This window comes from Balaenoptera borealis, assembly GCF_965194805.1.
Source record: "Balaenoptera borealis genome assembly, chromosome: 1".
Taxonomy (NCBI): Eukaryota; Metazoa; Chordata; class Mammalia; order Artiodactyla; family Balaenopteridae; genus Balaenoptera; species Balaenoptera borealis.
Genome location: NC_138860.1, coordinates 31,509,536 through 31,525,879, shown reverse-complemented (window position 1 = coordinate 31,525,879; position 16,344 = coordinate 31,509,536). Strand labels below are relative to the sequence as shown.

The 16,344-nt window shown below is 37.2% G+C and overlaps 1 protein-coding gene and 1 long non-coding RNA gene across 8 annotated transcripts in view; one reads left to right on the top strand and one right to left on the bottom strand.

The window, feature by feature from the left end:
• The window catches only part of LOC309605658, a 438,958-nt gene that overhangs the window by 58,598 nt on the left and 364,016 nt on the right, over positions 1–16,344 (top strand). The window lies entirely within an intron of this gene.
• The window catches only part of RGS7 (regulator of G protein signaling 7), a 600,338-nt gene that overhangs the window by 276,387 nt on the left and 307,607 nt on the right, over positions 1–16,344 (bottom strand). For all 7 annotated transcript variants that reach the window (XM_082340984.1, XM_082340986.1, XM_082340980.1 and 4 more), the window contains one exon: positions 11,249–11,345. In XM_082340984.1, coding sequence (XP_082197110.1) covers positions 11,249–11,345 — 97 coding nt within the window. The remainder of the gene's footprint in view (positions 1–11,248; positions 11,346–16,344) is intronic.

Genomic DNA, 16,344 nt, shown 5'->3' with positions numbered 1-16,344 from the left:
TCACTGACTGTGCATATCTCCTAAATAAACATGGCACTTTTTCACTGGATAAGATACCCAAGTACTATGGTGAATGGACTGATGCTTGTAAAGTAATCAAGTCTCAAAAGAAAAGCCCCTTGATTATCACCCATGTCACCTTACCCTGAGAAGTCTCTTACTTGACTGATTTCTTTGTAAAAGAGAAAAGGGCATTTCCAAGTTGAATGCAGAATGAAACAGGAAGGATTCAAATTATTTAATGGGATCAGATTATGAGATATATATATATATTATAATATTTATCACACTATATGATAATGTATTATCATAATTTGTATATATGTACACACACACACACACACACACACACACACACACACTAGATTATCCTAGATTTAAATGTCAGCTCTACAGCTTACCTAACATGTGTCCACTGTGTTCCTATAAATACCTTCCCTGCAAGCAGTTTCGCCTACAACTAACTGGCCGTGAGGCCAATTTGCTGTAAAAGATAAAATATATGGTTGACATCACACTAGAAAATGATAACATATCAGTTTTTGCAAATCCTTTGGTGAGCTAATCTAAGCCATATTCTGTTAAAATTTTCAACGTTTTCAAGAAACTTATCAGGAATCATGTAACCATTTGGGAGCCAAGAGGATAGGAGGAGCTTGATTCTCCTTTTGCCTCCAACTTCTAGTATGATGTCATAAATCTGGAAAAGAAAGCAAGAGAGAACAAGCCGTTGTAACAGAATTAGCTAAAGAATCGATCATTAATGCCTTCAAAAGCTGTTGGGAATCACTAGCCGCCTCTTATATTTGCTTAACTCAGAAAACTTGATTCTGACAGGTGGGAGGGATGACTGCTCACCAAAGGATTTGCAGAAACTGGTATTTTATCATTTTCTACTGTAATCAAAACAAAACTGTCAATCAACAGTTTTAAAAAATAACTGTATTTTTGTCTTTTATAGCAAAATGCCTTTACAGACAGTTACTTGTGCTGTGAAACTACTTGTGGCAAAGGTGTTTATGATGAAAATACCTAGAACCTTTCTAACAGTCTCTCCTTAGCCAAGTTATTTAACTTCTCTGAACTTTACTTATCTTTGTAAGGACAATAATATATAAAAGAATACATCTAAAAAGTAAATATTTACTGAATATCAAGTATATTGTAAGCACTCAATAAATGCCGGTAGTTCCTATGATAGTGGTTATGACCAAAACATTCATATTCTTATAAGCATTGGAGCTGGAGCTGTCACTTAACACATAATGTTCTTTGCAACATGAGATATAGGACTAAAATCCAGGTCTCTTTACTACCAGAATATATATACTTTTTGCACTATTCTAGACAGGGTTGAAGAATATTTACATTTAAATATGGGAATGTCTGATGCTGTAAACATTCACTTTAAACCAAATAAAATTTAAATTGAGAGTGTTTTGGACTCTGGAATCCATGCTGAGTCTCCATCCTGAAACCCATCTAAGCTAGTAAATGACAGCAAAGCAGAGATGCCATCCTTCTAGTGCTCCCTGCTGAGATAAAAGTATCATACAGCGCTGGATGCCAACAGAGTAAATAATTACACTGAGTGTTCTTTCCACTGCCAATGAATCGAAAAGTGGAATTTGTTGTGGATGTACCTGAATGCCTGGGACATCAGCTGTCCTATGAGAAGTCATTACATTTGCTGAGTATCTACTATCTGCCAGACACTGAATCTACAGAGGATTCAAATTGAAATGAGAAATTGTTCTTGTTCTCCAGGTGCTTACAGCCACTAGTAAGAATCACAGCACATGCTCACTGTGGACAAAATGTTAGGTAAAATAAACTCCATGAAGACGAACATAGTGCTAGAAAAACCCAAAGAAAGGAATGATTAATACAGGCTGGCTTGGGGATGCCAATAGGATAGGATGAGGGTAAGGACAGGATAGTTCCCTAGCCTAGAATTTCTAGGAGGTGAAAAATGGAAGCCCTTCAAAGTATGTTCAGAGAGAGAGGGAAATGAAGAGAAGCCCAGATGGTATCATCAGGATAAAAAGGCAGAGCAAAATGGTGTACCTCGAACATTGTTCACTGATTCATCATTTCACAAAACACATCCAGACCAGCAATTCAGTCATCAAGATTTATTCATTCTTGGAGATAATGAAGGCTTTAGTATCATCCCAAATAAATGTCTATCTCTACAGTCAATTTTGATCTCCTCCCAAAAGAAAGCAATGTTAATGCATTAATTTAAAGAAGTAAAGCTCCACTTTGATAGGCTTTTCTTTAGCAATCTATCATTTCTATGATTTTAGAAAAAAACTCACCAATGAACAAAATTAAGCTTTTCAGGTCTGTTGCTTTAAAGAAAAGTCAACATTTGTGAAAATTTTCAGAGTAGGTAACTAAAAAATGAAAAGTTAATATGTCTGCATCATTTAAATCTCCCAAAACAAATTTGCAAGATTGCCTCTGACTATCACTATTTTATTCATTCACTAAGAGTCCAGATGACACAATTAGCTGGGTATTGACATTATGATAATAAAGAAGTTAGTTAAGAACGTCAAAATATGATTTATTTAAGGAAAAAATCAATATCAATGTGTAATGATCTTAAGTTCCAATGATATTATATGAAAAGAGCAATTAACATGCATTCATCTCCCTAGAAGATTTCAATTTCATATGTTTAGTTACTTGTGAGGAATAAAAGATAGGACACATTAAAGAGTGTTAAAATCTATAAGGCACCTTGAGAATGTAGAAAATGATCATCAATTAATGAATGTAATAGGTATTCAACAAATACCTTTTAAGGAGATACTAAAAAAACCTTGTGCCAGATGCTACAGAGCCTCCAACACAGGTAATTATCCCTGGTCTTGCAACAGATTAACTATCTAGGAGGAAAGAGAACGTATAAATCTGGGCCTAATCCAGGCCTCTGAAGGTGGTAATAAAAGTAATAATATTATTGGTATTAACTACAGTGATTTTTCCATTTATTGCTAATTTCCTGTGTGCCATACACAGATATATTGAATTTCCCAGTAACATCAACATCAAAAAATAAGAACAAACCCCAAGTACCCCATTTTTTCTTGTTCATCTCTTGTGCATGCATTATCTATATTTATCTAACCCTTTCGAACCGTTTATATTTTTAACACATGACCAGTAACAACTTCTACTTTTCATTACCTAGGCTTCCTTTTCAATCAATCAAATTTTCAATCGAATTTTTTCAAACTGTTAAATCTGCCTTGAGGTTAGATTAAAAAATGGCATGAAATAGCTCTAATTCTGAGGAGCTCATATTCATATGGTTTTAAATATGGGTAGGATAGTTTCCTATTTCTGTCCAATTTCCTCCTATGTTATACTCAACACCTCATTCAAGACCTCAGCGGGGTCTTGTTGATCACAGGAGCACAACGGAGCAGCAACTTTAGGGACTAGGCTATTGGTGATCCTCTAGTTCCTTTCATGGGTCTTAAATATTAGTGCTGAACCTGCCCCAGACTTGACTTTGCATTATTTTTTATATATGTATTATTTTCTATTTGGCTAAATTTTCTCTCTCTTGATAACTTTCCAGAAAGTTCTTCACATATCCTGGTGTTCTCATCTTTGATTTTTTTTTCTTTCATGGTTTGGGTTTTTACTTTTTGGAACAATTTGGCCTCATCTGTAAATCTGAAGAGTCCAGATGCCTAAAGATAATATTTAAATTCTAAGATAAAATTCAACACCAGTTGGGATTCCCCAGACTTATAGACAGTTGTTTGTTTATTACTGCACTCTGTTTTCTGCCTTTTATCAATATATTGTTCCTTAACCATGCCAAAATACTCTCAACACTGCCATGTACAGTTCTTCTTTGTAAAAATGTAGTAGTGGTTTTTGGAAATTCTAAAAAAAGTACATCAATTGCCCTTTTTCCCCAAGTCCAAAAAATAAGCTACAATATTAGTGAGCCTCAATATTTCTCCATAGAACCTTGGCTACATGTTTGTGCGTTCACCTGTGTTTATCTATGAACCCTGTCAGATTCCTAGGTAGGAATGAGAGAACTAGAAGTTCATCATAGTTCTTAGAGTCTTTTCCAGAGAGCTCCTTAAGGATAGAAATCTGCTATTCTGTAGGCACAATGATTTTTGTCAAGTAAATTACATATTTTGGCTATTGATAATGATTTACTCTTGAGTTCTGTTCATAATCTTAAGTAAAAAGGTCATCTCCAGAGATTTATTTACAGCTGTTGGTCATACAACAATAAAATGATTCAGTTGTGTTGGAAAGAGTCTTTGCTCCAGCAAGAACATATAGGGAGAAGCCATGTTCTGAGTAAAAGATAAGGTAACAGAACTACTCCAGAAAACCAACACAGTTGGTAGTCAGAGAGGACTCTTATCTGTAGAATTTTGATAGACATATTTATGTATTTGAACAGACTTTCCCTCTCTGGAATGAAGTTATTTGGAGGACAAAATCCAATCCAATCCCAATAATATTCACTTAAAATACAAAATAGCAAATTCAGATGTCCAAAACGCACTCCAGAGAAACAGCACCACCATCTATAGTTACCCTGAAAGAGAAAAATAGTTCCTGGGTCTAATTTGCGTGGCTACAAAGAAAGCTAAAGGTGAAATCAAAGCATTAAGATATTCCTGAATTTTTACCATTTCTTCTAACATTCTGGTGAAAACAAGAGCTTGCTTTTTATCTTGGTCACATCAAAGTGATTCAACCACATTTTAAAATAAGTCATTTGGGGCTTCCCTGGTGGCGCAGTGGTTGAGAGTCTGCCTGCCGGTGCAGGGGACACGGGTTCGAGCCCTGGTCTGGGAAGATCCCACATGCCACGGAGCAACTAGGCCTGTGAACCACAATTACTGAGCCTGCGCGTCTGGAGCCTGTGCTCTGCAACAAGAGAGGCCGCGATAGTGAGAGGCCCGCGCACCGCGATGAAGAGTGGCCCCCGCTTGCTGCAACTGGAGAAAGCCCTCGCACAGAAACGAAGACCCAACACAGCCAATAAATAAATAAAAATAAATAAATAAATAAAATAAAATAAGTCATTTATCTACAAATACAGTGAAAGCCCAATACATAGCTAACCTTATCATTTTCCCAGTAGTATTTAGCTATAGAAAAAGAATTATCTAGAACAAATGCCAGAGAGTCCAAGTAGCTGAGATTAGAATTCTTTACTATTTCTAATCACTTCATGGTGCTATTTTACAATAAGAGTGACAACCAAGATGGGGTGAAGAATCTTTCACAGCAAAGATAATTTAAATACTTGTTTGATTATGTGACAGTTCAGCTTCCCCTCTGTTCCTCAGTTTGGCTGATTGTGTAGTTACCACGTGCCAGTTGTTTTGTGACTTTGTCAGAGAGGTATGTCAAGAAGATGACAAAGAAAGGACTGGCTTTTTGCAAATGTTTATGTTTCTTGCAAATCTAGTTAACATTTTTTGTTTTCTCTAAGAATTTAATTTTTCAGAATTGAACTTTAAGAACTGCCAATATTTTTAGACATTTTTTCTTTCTTATTTATTGCTTATAAATTTCCTCTTTGGATTCTTGAATTACCAATGGGATATTATAAAAGCAAAATATTACAAGCATGATTCATGCCAAAATATTTTACAATTGTTTTAAAAGCAACCTATTTCTCTCTGAATTTCTGTAGAACCCATGCTACCATTCCAATGACAGATGAAAAATATTTCACAGTAAGATGTCAGTTTCAGAAAAGAGCATCTTAGACTCTTAGAAGTATCTTAGAATTACTTAGACAGTTTTATAGTCTTCACAGAAAAATATTCCATAATATTTATTTCTATTTTTATTGTCCTTCAGTTAACTCCATATGTAATCAGGTTTAAGTCATAAGGCACCCTGAAAGCAGTTCTCAAAAACTTTTAGATGCAAAATATGTACTTATTAAACTTGCATTCAGCCAGTCCATATCACCAAGGTTTCCCCTTTTCTTTCTTACCCGTGCAGCCACCCACAAGATAAGTTTAAGCCTATACAGATCATTTCTCCATGACACTAATAAACATTCGTACAACCTTTGGAAGAATAAAAGATAAGAGGCAGGACATATTCAAATTATTTCATTTAAAAGCAACTTAATTTTTAAGCTCATACATACTGCTCAGTTTCATTTATATGCCTGAAAAGAACAAGGCATCACAGAGAACTGTATACCCTGTTAGAGGACCAAAATAATAATAAAATATGAATAATGATTCCTTATCCAGTAATATGAAATATAATAATTCCTGTATTCTATGTAATTGGAGTAGCTCAGCATGTTACTGGTTAGGGCTTCCTTTGTTATCAAACTTGCTGAGAGAAAGAATAGAACACAGAGGGAAAAAATGGCCTGAGTGGATTCTAGAGAATTAAGGATGCTTTCTTGAGCCTAAGACTTGAGGCTAAAGTCTCAATAGAGTACTATTTAGCCTTAAAAAAGAAGGAAATCCTGCCTTTTGTGACAACATGGGTGAATCTGGAGGACATTATGCCAACTAAAATAAGCCAGACACAGAAGGACAAATACTGCATGACACCATATATGTGAGGAATATAAAACAGTCAAACTCATAAAAGCAGGGAGTAGAATAGTGGTTGCCAAGGGCTGGGAGATGGGGAAGTGGGGACATATTAGTCAAAGGGTACAACTTTCAGTTACACAAGATGTAAAAGTTATAGAGACCTCCTGTACAGCGTAGTGCCTATAGTTAACAAACTGTATTGCATACTTTAAAATTAGCTAAAATGGTAGCTCTTATGTTAAATGTTCTTACCCAAAATTAATTAATTAAGGCAGAAGCAAATTTTATGGGATGATGGATACGCTTATGGCATGGATAGTGGTGATGGTTTCACCTGTTTATACTTATCTCCAAACTCGTCAAGTTGAATACATTAAATGTATATAGGTTTTTATTTTAATCATACCTCAATAAAGTAGTTAGAAGAAAAGACTTGAGGCTAGCCAAACCCACACATCATAAGGACTATTAAATAACTCTTCTGACTATAAATTTTGCTCTTGCCAATTGGTGGCAAGCCATTTTTATGGGAGCATGTTAAAGGTGATCAATTCAGATGAAGAATGGAAATAAGGTGCAAAAGAACAGTAACAAAAAGATGCAACTCCTTCAGTATCGATGTGCTCGTGATGGAGAACGTCCTCAAGCTATTAAGACAAAAGACAGAAATATATGAAATGCAGGAATGGTTGACTTACAACCCCCAATTTATTTCTGACCATTTTAATGAAAACCTACACTATTTATAAAGAACTGAGAAGAGCGTTCAGTTTTATTTCCTGCTGTGGCTTATCTGGAAACACAGTAACTTCCCAGTCAATCAATCCACTGAAGAAAATTAAACTCATACAATGGGTAAAGGCTTATTTCACCATGATCTAGAATAAGTGAAATACTGAATGTCCAGAATATGAAAACATTCAAATGCCCACCACTGATTTCATTTCTTGAACTTGAGGGGGTCCAGTCATATAACACCAACGGAATTGCCTAAGCTATCTCACAAGTTGAGAAGGCAATTCTGGGGAAAAACAATGTTGTGATTGGACATTGTCCTACCCAAGGACATCTCCTATCCCATAGTTCAAGGGATCAACATGGAGTGTTCATCCAAAGATTTTTCATCCGATGTTGGGACCATGGAAACCAGGAGGCTGAAATTAACAACTCCAAAACCAAAATAATTAGAGAAGTCTTGGATGTTTAGCTGGAGGAAAGCATTTATCAGGAGGTGGGGAAAAATAAACAAACAAAAAATCTCCAAAGCCCAAACCACTGTTAGTTATATTATCTATGTAATACCATGATTCTGGGTTTGGATCTCAGATGTTGTGAGAGGATGGAATTGCATCATCATGTTCTCAATACAGCTGTTTTCACCTGAGGCAGATGTGAACATTACTTGGCCACCATGACATGTGTATTATATATGGGTGCTGCCTGGTAGAGCTGGATAGTTTCCATCCCTCCACATTAACTGTTAACATCCCTCAATCTTAGAGGTTGAGGAGGCTCTTGGCTTGGAGTAAAGGAACTAGAAGGAGCTAGATTCTCCTTTATAATCCCTTCTCCCTCCCACAAGCGAAACAAATGAATCAAAACAAAACCAAAACAAGAAAAAACCATTAGACAAACTGGGGTGGGCTTGATTGAGGCCAGACTGCAGAAAAAACAATCAGGGCCCTTGAAGGGAAACAGAAAGCTCTGCACAAACAGGTTGGCCACTGCACCCAGTAAAAAACGAGTGCTGGCCTGGAAACCAGTCTGGCCCTGCTGCCCTACTTAAGGCAGTACCTCTTAAACTTTAGAGTTAAAATTGTGATTTGGATTTAGTAGGTCTGGAGTGGGCCCAGATACTGTATTTCTAATAAATTCCCAGGTGATGCTGATACTATTGGTTCATGGACCATGCTTTGTTCATCAAGGCTTTAGGGAGCATAAATGGGTAACCTGAAAGAGCTAGGTTAACAGTATTTGAGACAGTTTTTCCCTTATGGAATGGTCCATAACAAAATAGACTCCTTTCCCCAACAATCACACTACCTTCCTCTCACACATTACATCACTCATCACAGTTGGTTTCTGATTGAAGTAAGGGCCTAAAGTTAGTAGATTCCTTGTTTCATTAGCAGCTCTGAAGTAGAACATGAAAAAGAAAAAGAAGAAGCAGAAAAAGGCAGGAAAGTAAGCAGTGGGTAGCAAGTCAGGCCACAAAAGAACACAGGGATTAATCCCAAATCGCCATAAGAAACAGCAGGAGAAGAAAATTACTAAAAAAGACCAAAAACTGCTAGTAAAGTAGATGGAGATTCAGACCATTATAATTTGGGGATATTAATACAAAGAGGTTGGTAAAATACTAGACATAATACTAGACATAAATATTAAATCCACAGCAAAGCATCTAATTGAACCTGTGAGGCAGAGAGCTCCTAAAAGTTTCTAGGAAACACTGAATGATAATTAGAAACTAATTACAGTAATATGAAAAATGTCATTGATATTCTCTTTATTTCACAGCTAACATTGTTCGTTTATGTTAATGAACATTAAAATAATATCAGGCACTTCATGGTTCAATCTCATTCTTACTTTTTAATTAAGACCTTAATATTGTCAATCAAGGGTTCTTCCAATACAATGCTATATTGGAATTGTATTGGAATTGTATGAGGCATTATTACTTGAAGAACTCAACCAAAATTTTAGATTTACCATTAGAGCAGGTAACTCTAACCTGAAGCTCAGCTTAAACTGATGGGCAATCCTTTTGCGTTCAGCCATTAAATTCCTGAATTAAAATGCCTCTGGATGGGCTATGCACTATTTAATTGACCACAGCTCCCAGTTCAGATGGGCAACTTAGTGAATTTATTTGTCTGGATTGTGAATGTATTTCAGTTTGCAACACCAGTATTGAAGTATTTTAAAGAGATAAGTTCTCTTTTTCATTGGTTGACAAAATATGAGTAGTTTTCATACTTGTGTTTAGAGGTAAAGTTAACTCTCTGAGTTATTGATGGCAAGGAGCTTAATACTTACTCGAGGATATAGGACATATAAAAAAATAACTATAAGGCAAGGTGGGGCATAACAACTACTAACAGGGAGGCAAAACAACAATAACAAGTCTTTTGAGAGAACAGAGAACAAAACTCAGGATAGTTTTCTTCAAAGAGGTCTCTGAGCTAGCTGCTGAAGAATGGACAGAATTTAATGGCCAGAATGACCTCGAAGTCTGGAAGTAGAATAGTGAGGAAGGAAGAGTATGGGAAAATATAGGGCATCATCAAGGAAGAACAAGAAACTGGAACAAAGTGGGACTGAAAGGCAGTAACAGGAAAAAGAGAATACGTTTTATTAGAGCAAAATGTCATGCTACTGCAGCTCTTGCCTGCTCCATTGCTTTCTCTCTTTCATCTGAGAGCAATGAAGCTATTAAACATCAACATCTGCGCCTACTTATTTGTGTTCTGGTCCTAATTATTACCATCGTACCAAGGCTGAAGGATTCCTGATCATTGGTCTTCTTTTGATCCTTGTTCACAAGAAAGCATCACACAACTCTTGTTCATGAATTCCATCAAGCACCCTCCCCTCCACATGCTCAGCACCAGCCTCCTTACTCTCCTTACTGGCTGCTAAGGCTTTGGTCTTTCTGGTCTGTCTCTTCTCTAAGCCATGCCATCCAAGGACAGAGCACACCCGAGTCCCCAGAGCTTGGCCATTCACTGTCTCCTGGAGCCAGAGCACATATTTCTAACTTATTATTATCCATTTTCTCTAGGGCTTCTCTAGTCACTTTCAACCAAATCTGTGGGGTTTTCCTATTTCTAATAATAATTCCTATATCTCACAATCACCCAATTAAAAAACAAAAACCATTGGGTCATGTCATCTTATATCCTACATACCTAGTTATTCACCAAATCCTCATGCTTTTTCCTCTCTATTCCTCCACTCCCTGGCTATCAGATCCTTAGCATTCAAACTATTCCTACAAGAGCCTTATACCTATCACAGTGACAAGGACCCTTACTGAATACCAATTCACCCCAAGCACTTTCATCATAACATTCTCTGCAAAAATTGCAGGTGTCTCCATATTTTCTGTTATATCAGAATTAGATTCTTTGGTTGGCTTTCAAAGACCCTGGACCCTCCTTACTTGACCCAACTCTATTCGTTCCCCTCTATCCAACCTGTTCTCAGCAGTTTGGTCACTCTCAGTTCTGCATGTAGAATTGGTTGAGGTAGTGGTCTTGAGGTTGATATAATTCCTCATTTTTCAAACTCAGCTTATCACTGCTCTTCAGGAACCCTTTCTTGCCTCTTCATTGATTTTTGTCACCTTCCTAACTTTTGTATATAATCTACATCACACTGTTTCATACATCTATATTTTCATAGTTTCCTTTTTTTTCTGTTATTTCACGTTTGTTCATTATGTCTTTGCAACTAATTTTGGGTAAGGTCATGATTTTTTTTTTTTTTTGCTGTTTTGATTTGTTTTACTATCAAGTATCCAACATGATATTGAACATGACATGAATTTTTATAAGTAATTATTGAATAATGAGTTAGAGAGAGCATCAGTAGTAAATGGCTAGAATAGATTTTAAATAGTTATATGAAAAGTGCTGGAGAAAATAGTGTTACACTGAGTGCAAACTTACCAGAGAAGACACTAGGTATCTTGGAAAGAAAGCTTTTGACGGTACGAATAGGAATTCCATTTTTTTCATCTTGCATGCGTGCTATGACGTCTTCCATCTAAATAACAATAATAAAATAATTAAAACGTTTTAAAAGTTGAACTTTTTGAGAAAAATCAGTCCTCATAAGAATTTTGTATACCTGTTTTGTCTAACTAAGAATAATGCCATATTCGTGTCTTTCTATACTTTGTCACATTAATATTTTCAGTTTGGTTAAAAGATGATTGAGAAAACAGAAAGAAAGGTGGCTATTTCAGAGTCCATTAAGCTTAAGAAGAATTTTGTGCTTGGAATATTGCCTCTCTCCTGGTTTCACATTCTTTGGTTATAAATGATCAGAAAACATTGTGATAACAAGATCCACACTTCATTAATGTTATCTCTACTGAAGTCAGTGCAAAAGAAAATACAAGACTTAAAAGCATCAGTTTGGATTTCCTCTTCAAACAAGAGAGTTTATATGATTTGGTTTAACATAAACTTCCACAACCTGACTAGAAATACAGGACTGACTGCCAGCAACTGCTTCTTCTCTTGCCCAGGCATTTACTAAACTGATATATGAAATCTACATGCATGCACACACATGTACAAAAGTAATAAAATGAATGTCACATCATAGCCTTTTGCTAATTTAGTACCTTCCAATGTATGTATCTTTCTTTCAATCTGATTAGTACATTCTCTTTTGTTTTTGAAAATTTTTCAGTTTTAAATGGCTTTGCTTTACCAAGTCTAATGTGGAACTTAGTTTTGAATAACATTCATTCAAATCACAGCTTCAGACTTTTGTATGTGCTTCTAAGCCTGTGGCACATATATACACACAAATATACACAAGTTGTATTGATAGTATGAAACTCAAAATCTATCATTTACTCATCTCACAAGCAGTTACTTATGACTGATTCTAGACCAGACTTACAGAGGGCACTATGGGTGTGAATACGAATATAATACACTTGCTGCCTTCAAAAAATTCAGTCAATATTGAAAACAATGGGTGAGTAGTGAAATTTGAGTAAGGTCTGTAGTTTAGTTAATAGTGTAGTACCAATATCAATTTCCCATTTTTGAAAATTATGTTATCATTATATAAGATGATGAAATTAGAGGAAGCTGAATAAAGGGCATACAGGGACTTCTCTGTACGATTTTTGCATCTTTTCTGTAAATCTGAAATTATTTCAAAATAAAAAGTTTTAAAAAATCACAGTCTAAATGTTGTATCAAGTAATCATCAATCAACACAGCTTCAGAACAGTTTTCAATGAAGAGATCTTATTTGCCTGGATAAGTATTTTCAGATTTATTAACATGAGAAACTAAGATGTGGGAAAATGGGTTTCAAATCTTCTCATTATCATTCATGACACTTGGAGCAAGCTAAGCAACTTCTCTAAGGTTTCGTTTCCTCATGTGTAAAATGTATATAATAATATTTATAACAACTATTCCACAACCTTTGTAGGGTTGGGTTGGGGTGGGAGGAGTACAGTATTTTATTAAATGATACAGCATATATAAAACACCACACACAGACAATAAATATTGGACTTCAGATGTCTACACACACCACACCCCTGATACTTTGAGCTGCATATTCTCTACTCCTCATGTTCCTTTTTCATGTGGAGGGAGCACCATTAGCCTAATTCTCCTGCCTCTCTCTGTTCCCTAACTTACTCCACTCTGGGGAGCTGGGCTGACTTATCAGGTAAAAGAGTTGGGAATGAGAAATTGGCTTACAGAGCCCATCCCTTTCCTGTAGGGAAGCCCATATCCAAATCTGCTGATTTGGAGAGGCCTACCCCAGTGGGTGAGTAGTCTGTTAAGGACTAGGTTTTAGGATTAAGTCTCCTGTGTTCACAAACACTCTTCAATATAATAGCTTTGTCAGCAATCAAGGTGATACCGTGACCTCTAACTGCTTTACTCTTTGGTTGTGATATTCAGTGGGTTCAGAATTCAGCTAGGAAAGGAAGTCTGTTTTTTTTTTAATCAGACCCCCCAAAGACCCCAACAATATTCAGTTCTTTACATGTAATAAAATATTTCATCCAATTATAGAAACATGAAAAAATATACACTTTTATGGCTTTTTATTTTGTTGTTGTTTGTCCTTCATTTACCTGACACAATGCTCAGAAATGAGGAATAAGCTGCTTTGCCTTGCCTAGTATCAGCCTGTAAACCCTTTTATCATCAGCTTAATGGTTTAAACTAGGCCAGCTTAGATGGACATGGAAACCTCTCTGACTCCCACTTTAATCACCTAAGCTCCCTGGATGTGACAATCATCACCTCTGGTTGGATGCTGAATTTAGGTCCATCTTTCAGTTCATTGGATCCCAAAGTAGCAAGGTTAGGAAACTGGGAATTAAAAGTGACCTCTGTGGTTGTATTTTAAAATCTTCAATGTTCCTGAGCCTTAAGTTCCACAGTAGAAAAAAATTTTAAACTCCATGTAAAAATAGGATTTGTGTTCTAGATTGAAAATGTGATCATCAAAATGTATTCAGCTGTTTTTATCTTAATTCAGATATGATTTACACATGAACCTTATCATGACATAGAATAAGCAAACAAACAAAACAACAAAACAAAACAAAAACAAAGACCCAATACAATCTAGTTTTTAAAAGCTAAAATCAGTCACAAAGGCCACATATATAAAACACACCATTCTAAACTTATTTAAGCATTCACTCAGAGACTATTTTTATAATAAGCAGGTTTTAACATGCTTGATCATCTGCTTTCTGACTATAAGCAACAGAAAATGGATGAGGAGAATGCTAAAAGCAGACAAACTAAAAAGCAAGCTACACAGAAAGATACTAAAAAAGTAACTCTAATAAATATTAAAACTCTTTAGGGCGATTTAATTTAAGGCCAAAAGACTCAGATATCACGAGCATCCCCAAAGAAGATTATCTATCTATCTATCTATCTATCTATCATCTATCTATCTATCTATCTATCTATCTATCTATCTATCTATCTATCTATCTATCTTCATAAGGATGATATTGAGTTATACAGGGTCAGAATGTGTTTTCACACTCATGAGCCTGTTTCTGAAGGTGAGGAGACTTTGAGTGTGGGATAACATAACAGTGTACTATGGGCAGTAAAACGGGGCATGCCTTTGGTCACGGAGGCTCTCTCTCAGTCTTATTTAATTAACCCTTAAAATAAAAAGTTAGAAGCAGGTGATTTGTAAGATTTCTTCTAGCTACAACATTACTTAAGTCTGGAAATAATCATCAGTGTTCGGAACTGGGTAAGTTTTCTTAAGTCAAAGAGTCAAATCTCAGTCAAAAACCGATGAGCTGATTAAATTGACCAGACCTTTTACAAATGCATTTGCTTCCAGCTGTCAACATATTTCAGTTTCAATCCAAACAGCAGAGTGATTATGAACATGTACTTAGGACTGTCAGATCTAAGTTTGATCCTGGCTGTGCTACCTGCAAGCTCTATGAACAGGTAAGTTACTTTATTACTCTAAGACTTAGTTTTCTCATTTTTTAATGGAAAAAAAGATAATAGTATACATATTATCAGGGGTGAAGATTAATGAAACAATACTACTTAAATGTTTATCATAATGCTGCCATGAGACACCATGGAGGCTTGCTAATGCTCAAACAGCCATTTCTTATTTTTAGAGATTTTACAGTTTGGAGCTCTGCAAATCACCATTTCAGAAGTCAGCCATGAATACTATAGGATGGCAGGCAATATGTAGAAGAACTAGTTACTCAATCAAAAGTCAGTACTGACTGCCTAAAAAGTGTGGCCAAGATGGAGGAGTAGGAAGACCGTGAGCCCACCTCCTCCAACGGGCACACCAAAATTACAACTATTTACAGAGCAGCTATGGATGAGAACAACCTGAAGACTAGCAGAAAAGATCTTCCATAACTAAAGATATAAAGAAGGAATCACAAAGAGAATGGTAGGAGAGGCAGAGACGTAGTATAGTCAAGACCCATACTCTCAGGTAAGCAACCAAAACTCCCAAGGAAGAGAATCTCAAATGAGAGGATAATTAAAATTGCACAGGTTCTCCTCAAGAAGCTAGGGGTCCAAGCCCCACATCAGGCTCCCTGGCCGGGGGTCCTGCACCAGGAAGATGAGCTCCCAGAATTCATCTTTGAAGGCCACTGCGGCTTGTTTTCAGGAGAGTCAAAGGGCTGTGGGAAATACAGACTCCACTCTTAAAGGTCACACACAAAATCTCACACGCTTGGAGACTCAGAGCAGAAGCAGTAATTTGAAAGTAGCCTGGGTCAGACCAATGTGCTGATCTTAGAGAGCCTCCCAGAGAGGCAGGAGGAAAGTAGGACTCATCCTGGGGAAACAGACACCAGTGGCAGCTATTTTGGGGAACTTGTTCTACCACAAGGACACTGGAGCTGGCAAGTGCCATTTTGGAGTCCTCCCTCTAGCTTATTAGCACCAGGACCAGACCCTCCAGTCAGCTGGTCGGCACTAGTCCTGGGACTGCCCCAGGCTCAGCAGGGGACACAGCATCACCCACCAGAAGGCAGGCAGCAGCCATAGGCCCCAATGAACAACCCCTGCAGACCCAGGAACTGGCCCCACTCCCGAGGAGGCTCAATACTTGGTCCTGCCTACCAGTGGACTGGGCACTAGCCCCAGGAGCTGACCTTACCCACCAGTGAGACAGCACCAGTCTCTAGACACCCTGGGACCCAGCCCAGCCCCAAGTGAACACCAGCTCCAAGACACAATGGGCCATGCAGCCAGCAGTCCAGGGATCTGGCCCCAACCCCAGGGACCAACAGCAACCTCTGACTCCCAGGACCACAAAGTCAGCCACCTCATAACCTGGTCCCACCTAGCAGCAGTTGACAGTCTCTGGACTATGCAGGGCCTGGCAACCAACTAGCCTGGAGCCAGTCACGCCTACAAGTATGCCCACACTAGTTGGCCCTATCACAACAGAAGGGCCCATGAAGCCCACATACAAGGCACCTCTAGAGCATACAGTTCTGGTGAACAAAGGAGAGTGTGCTGCTGGA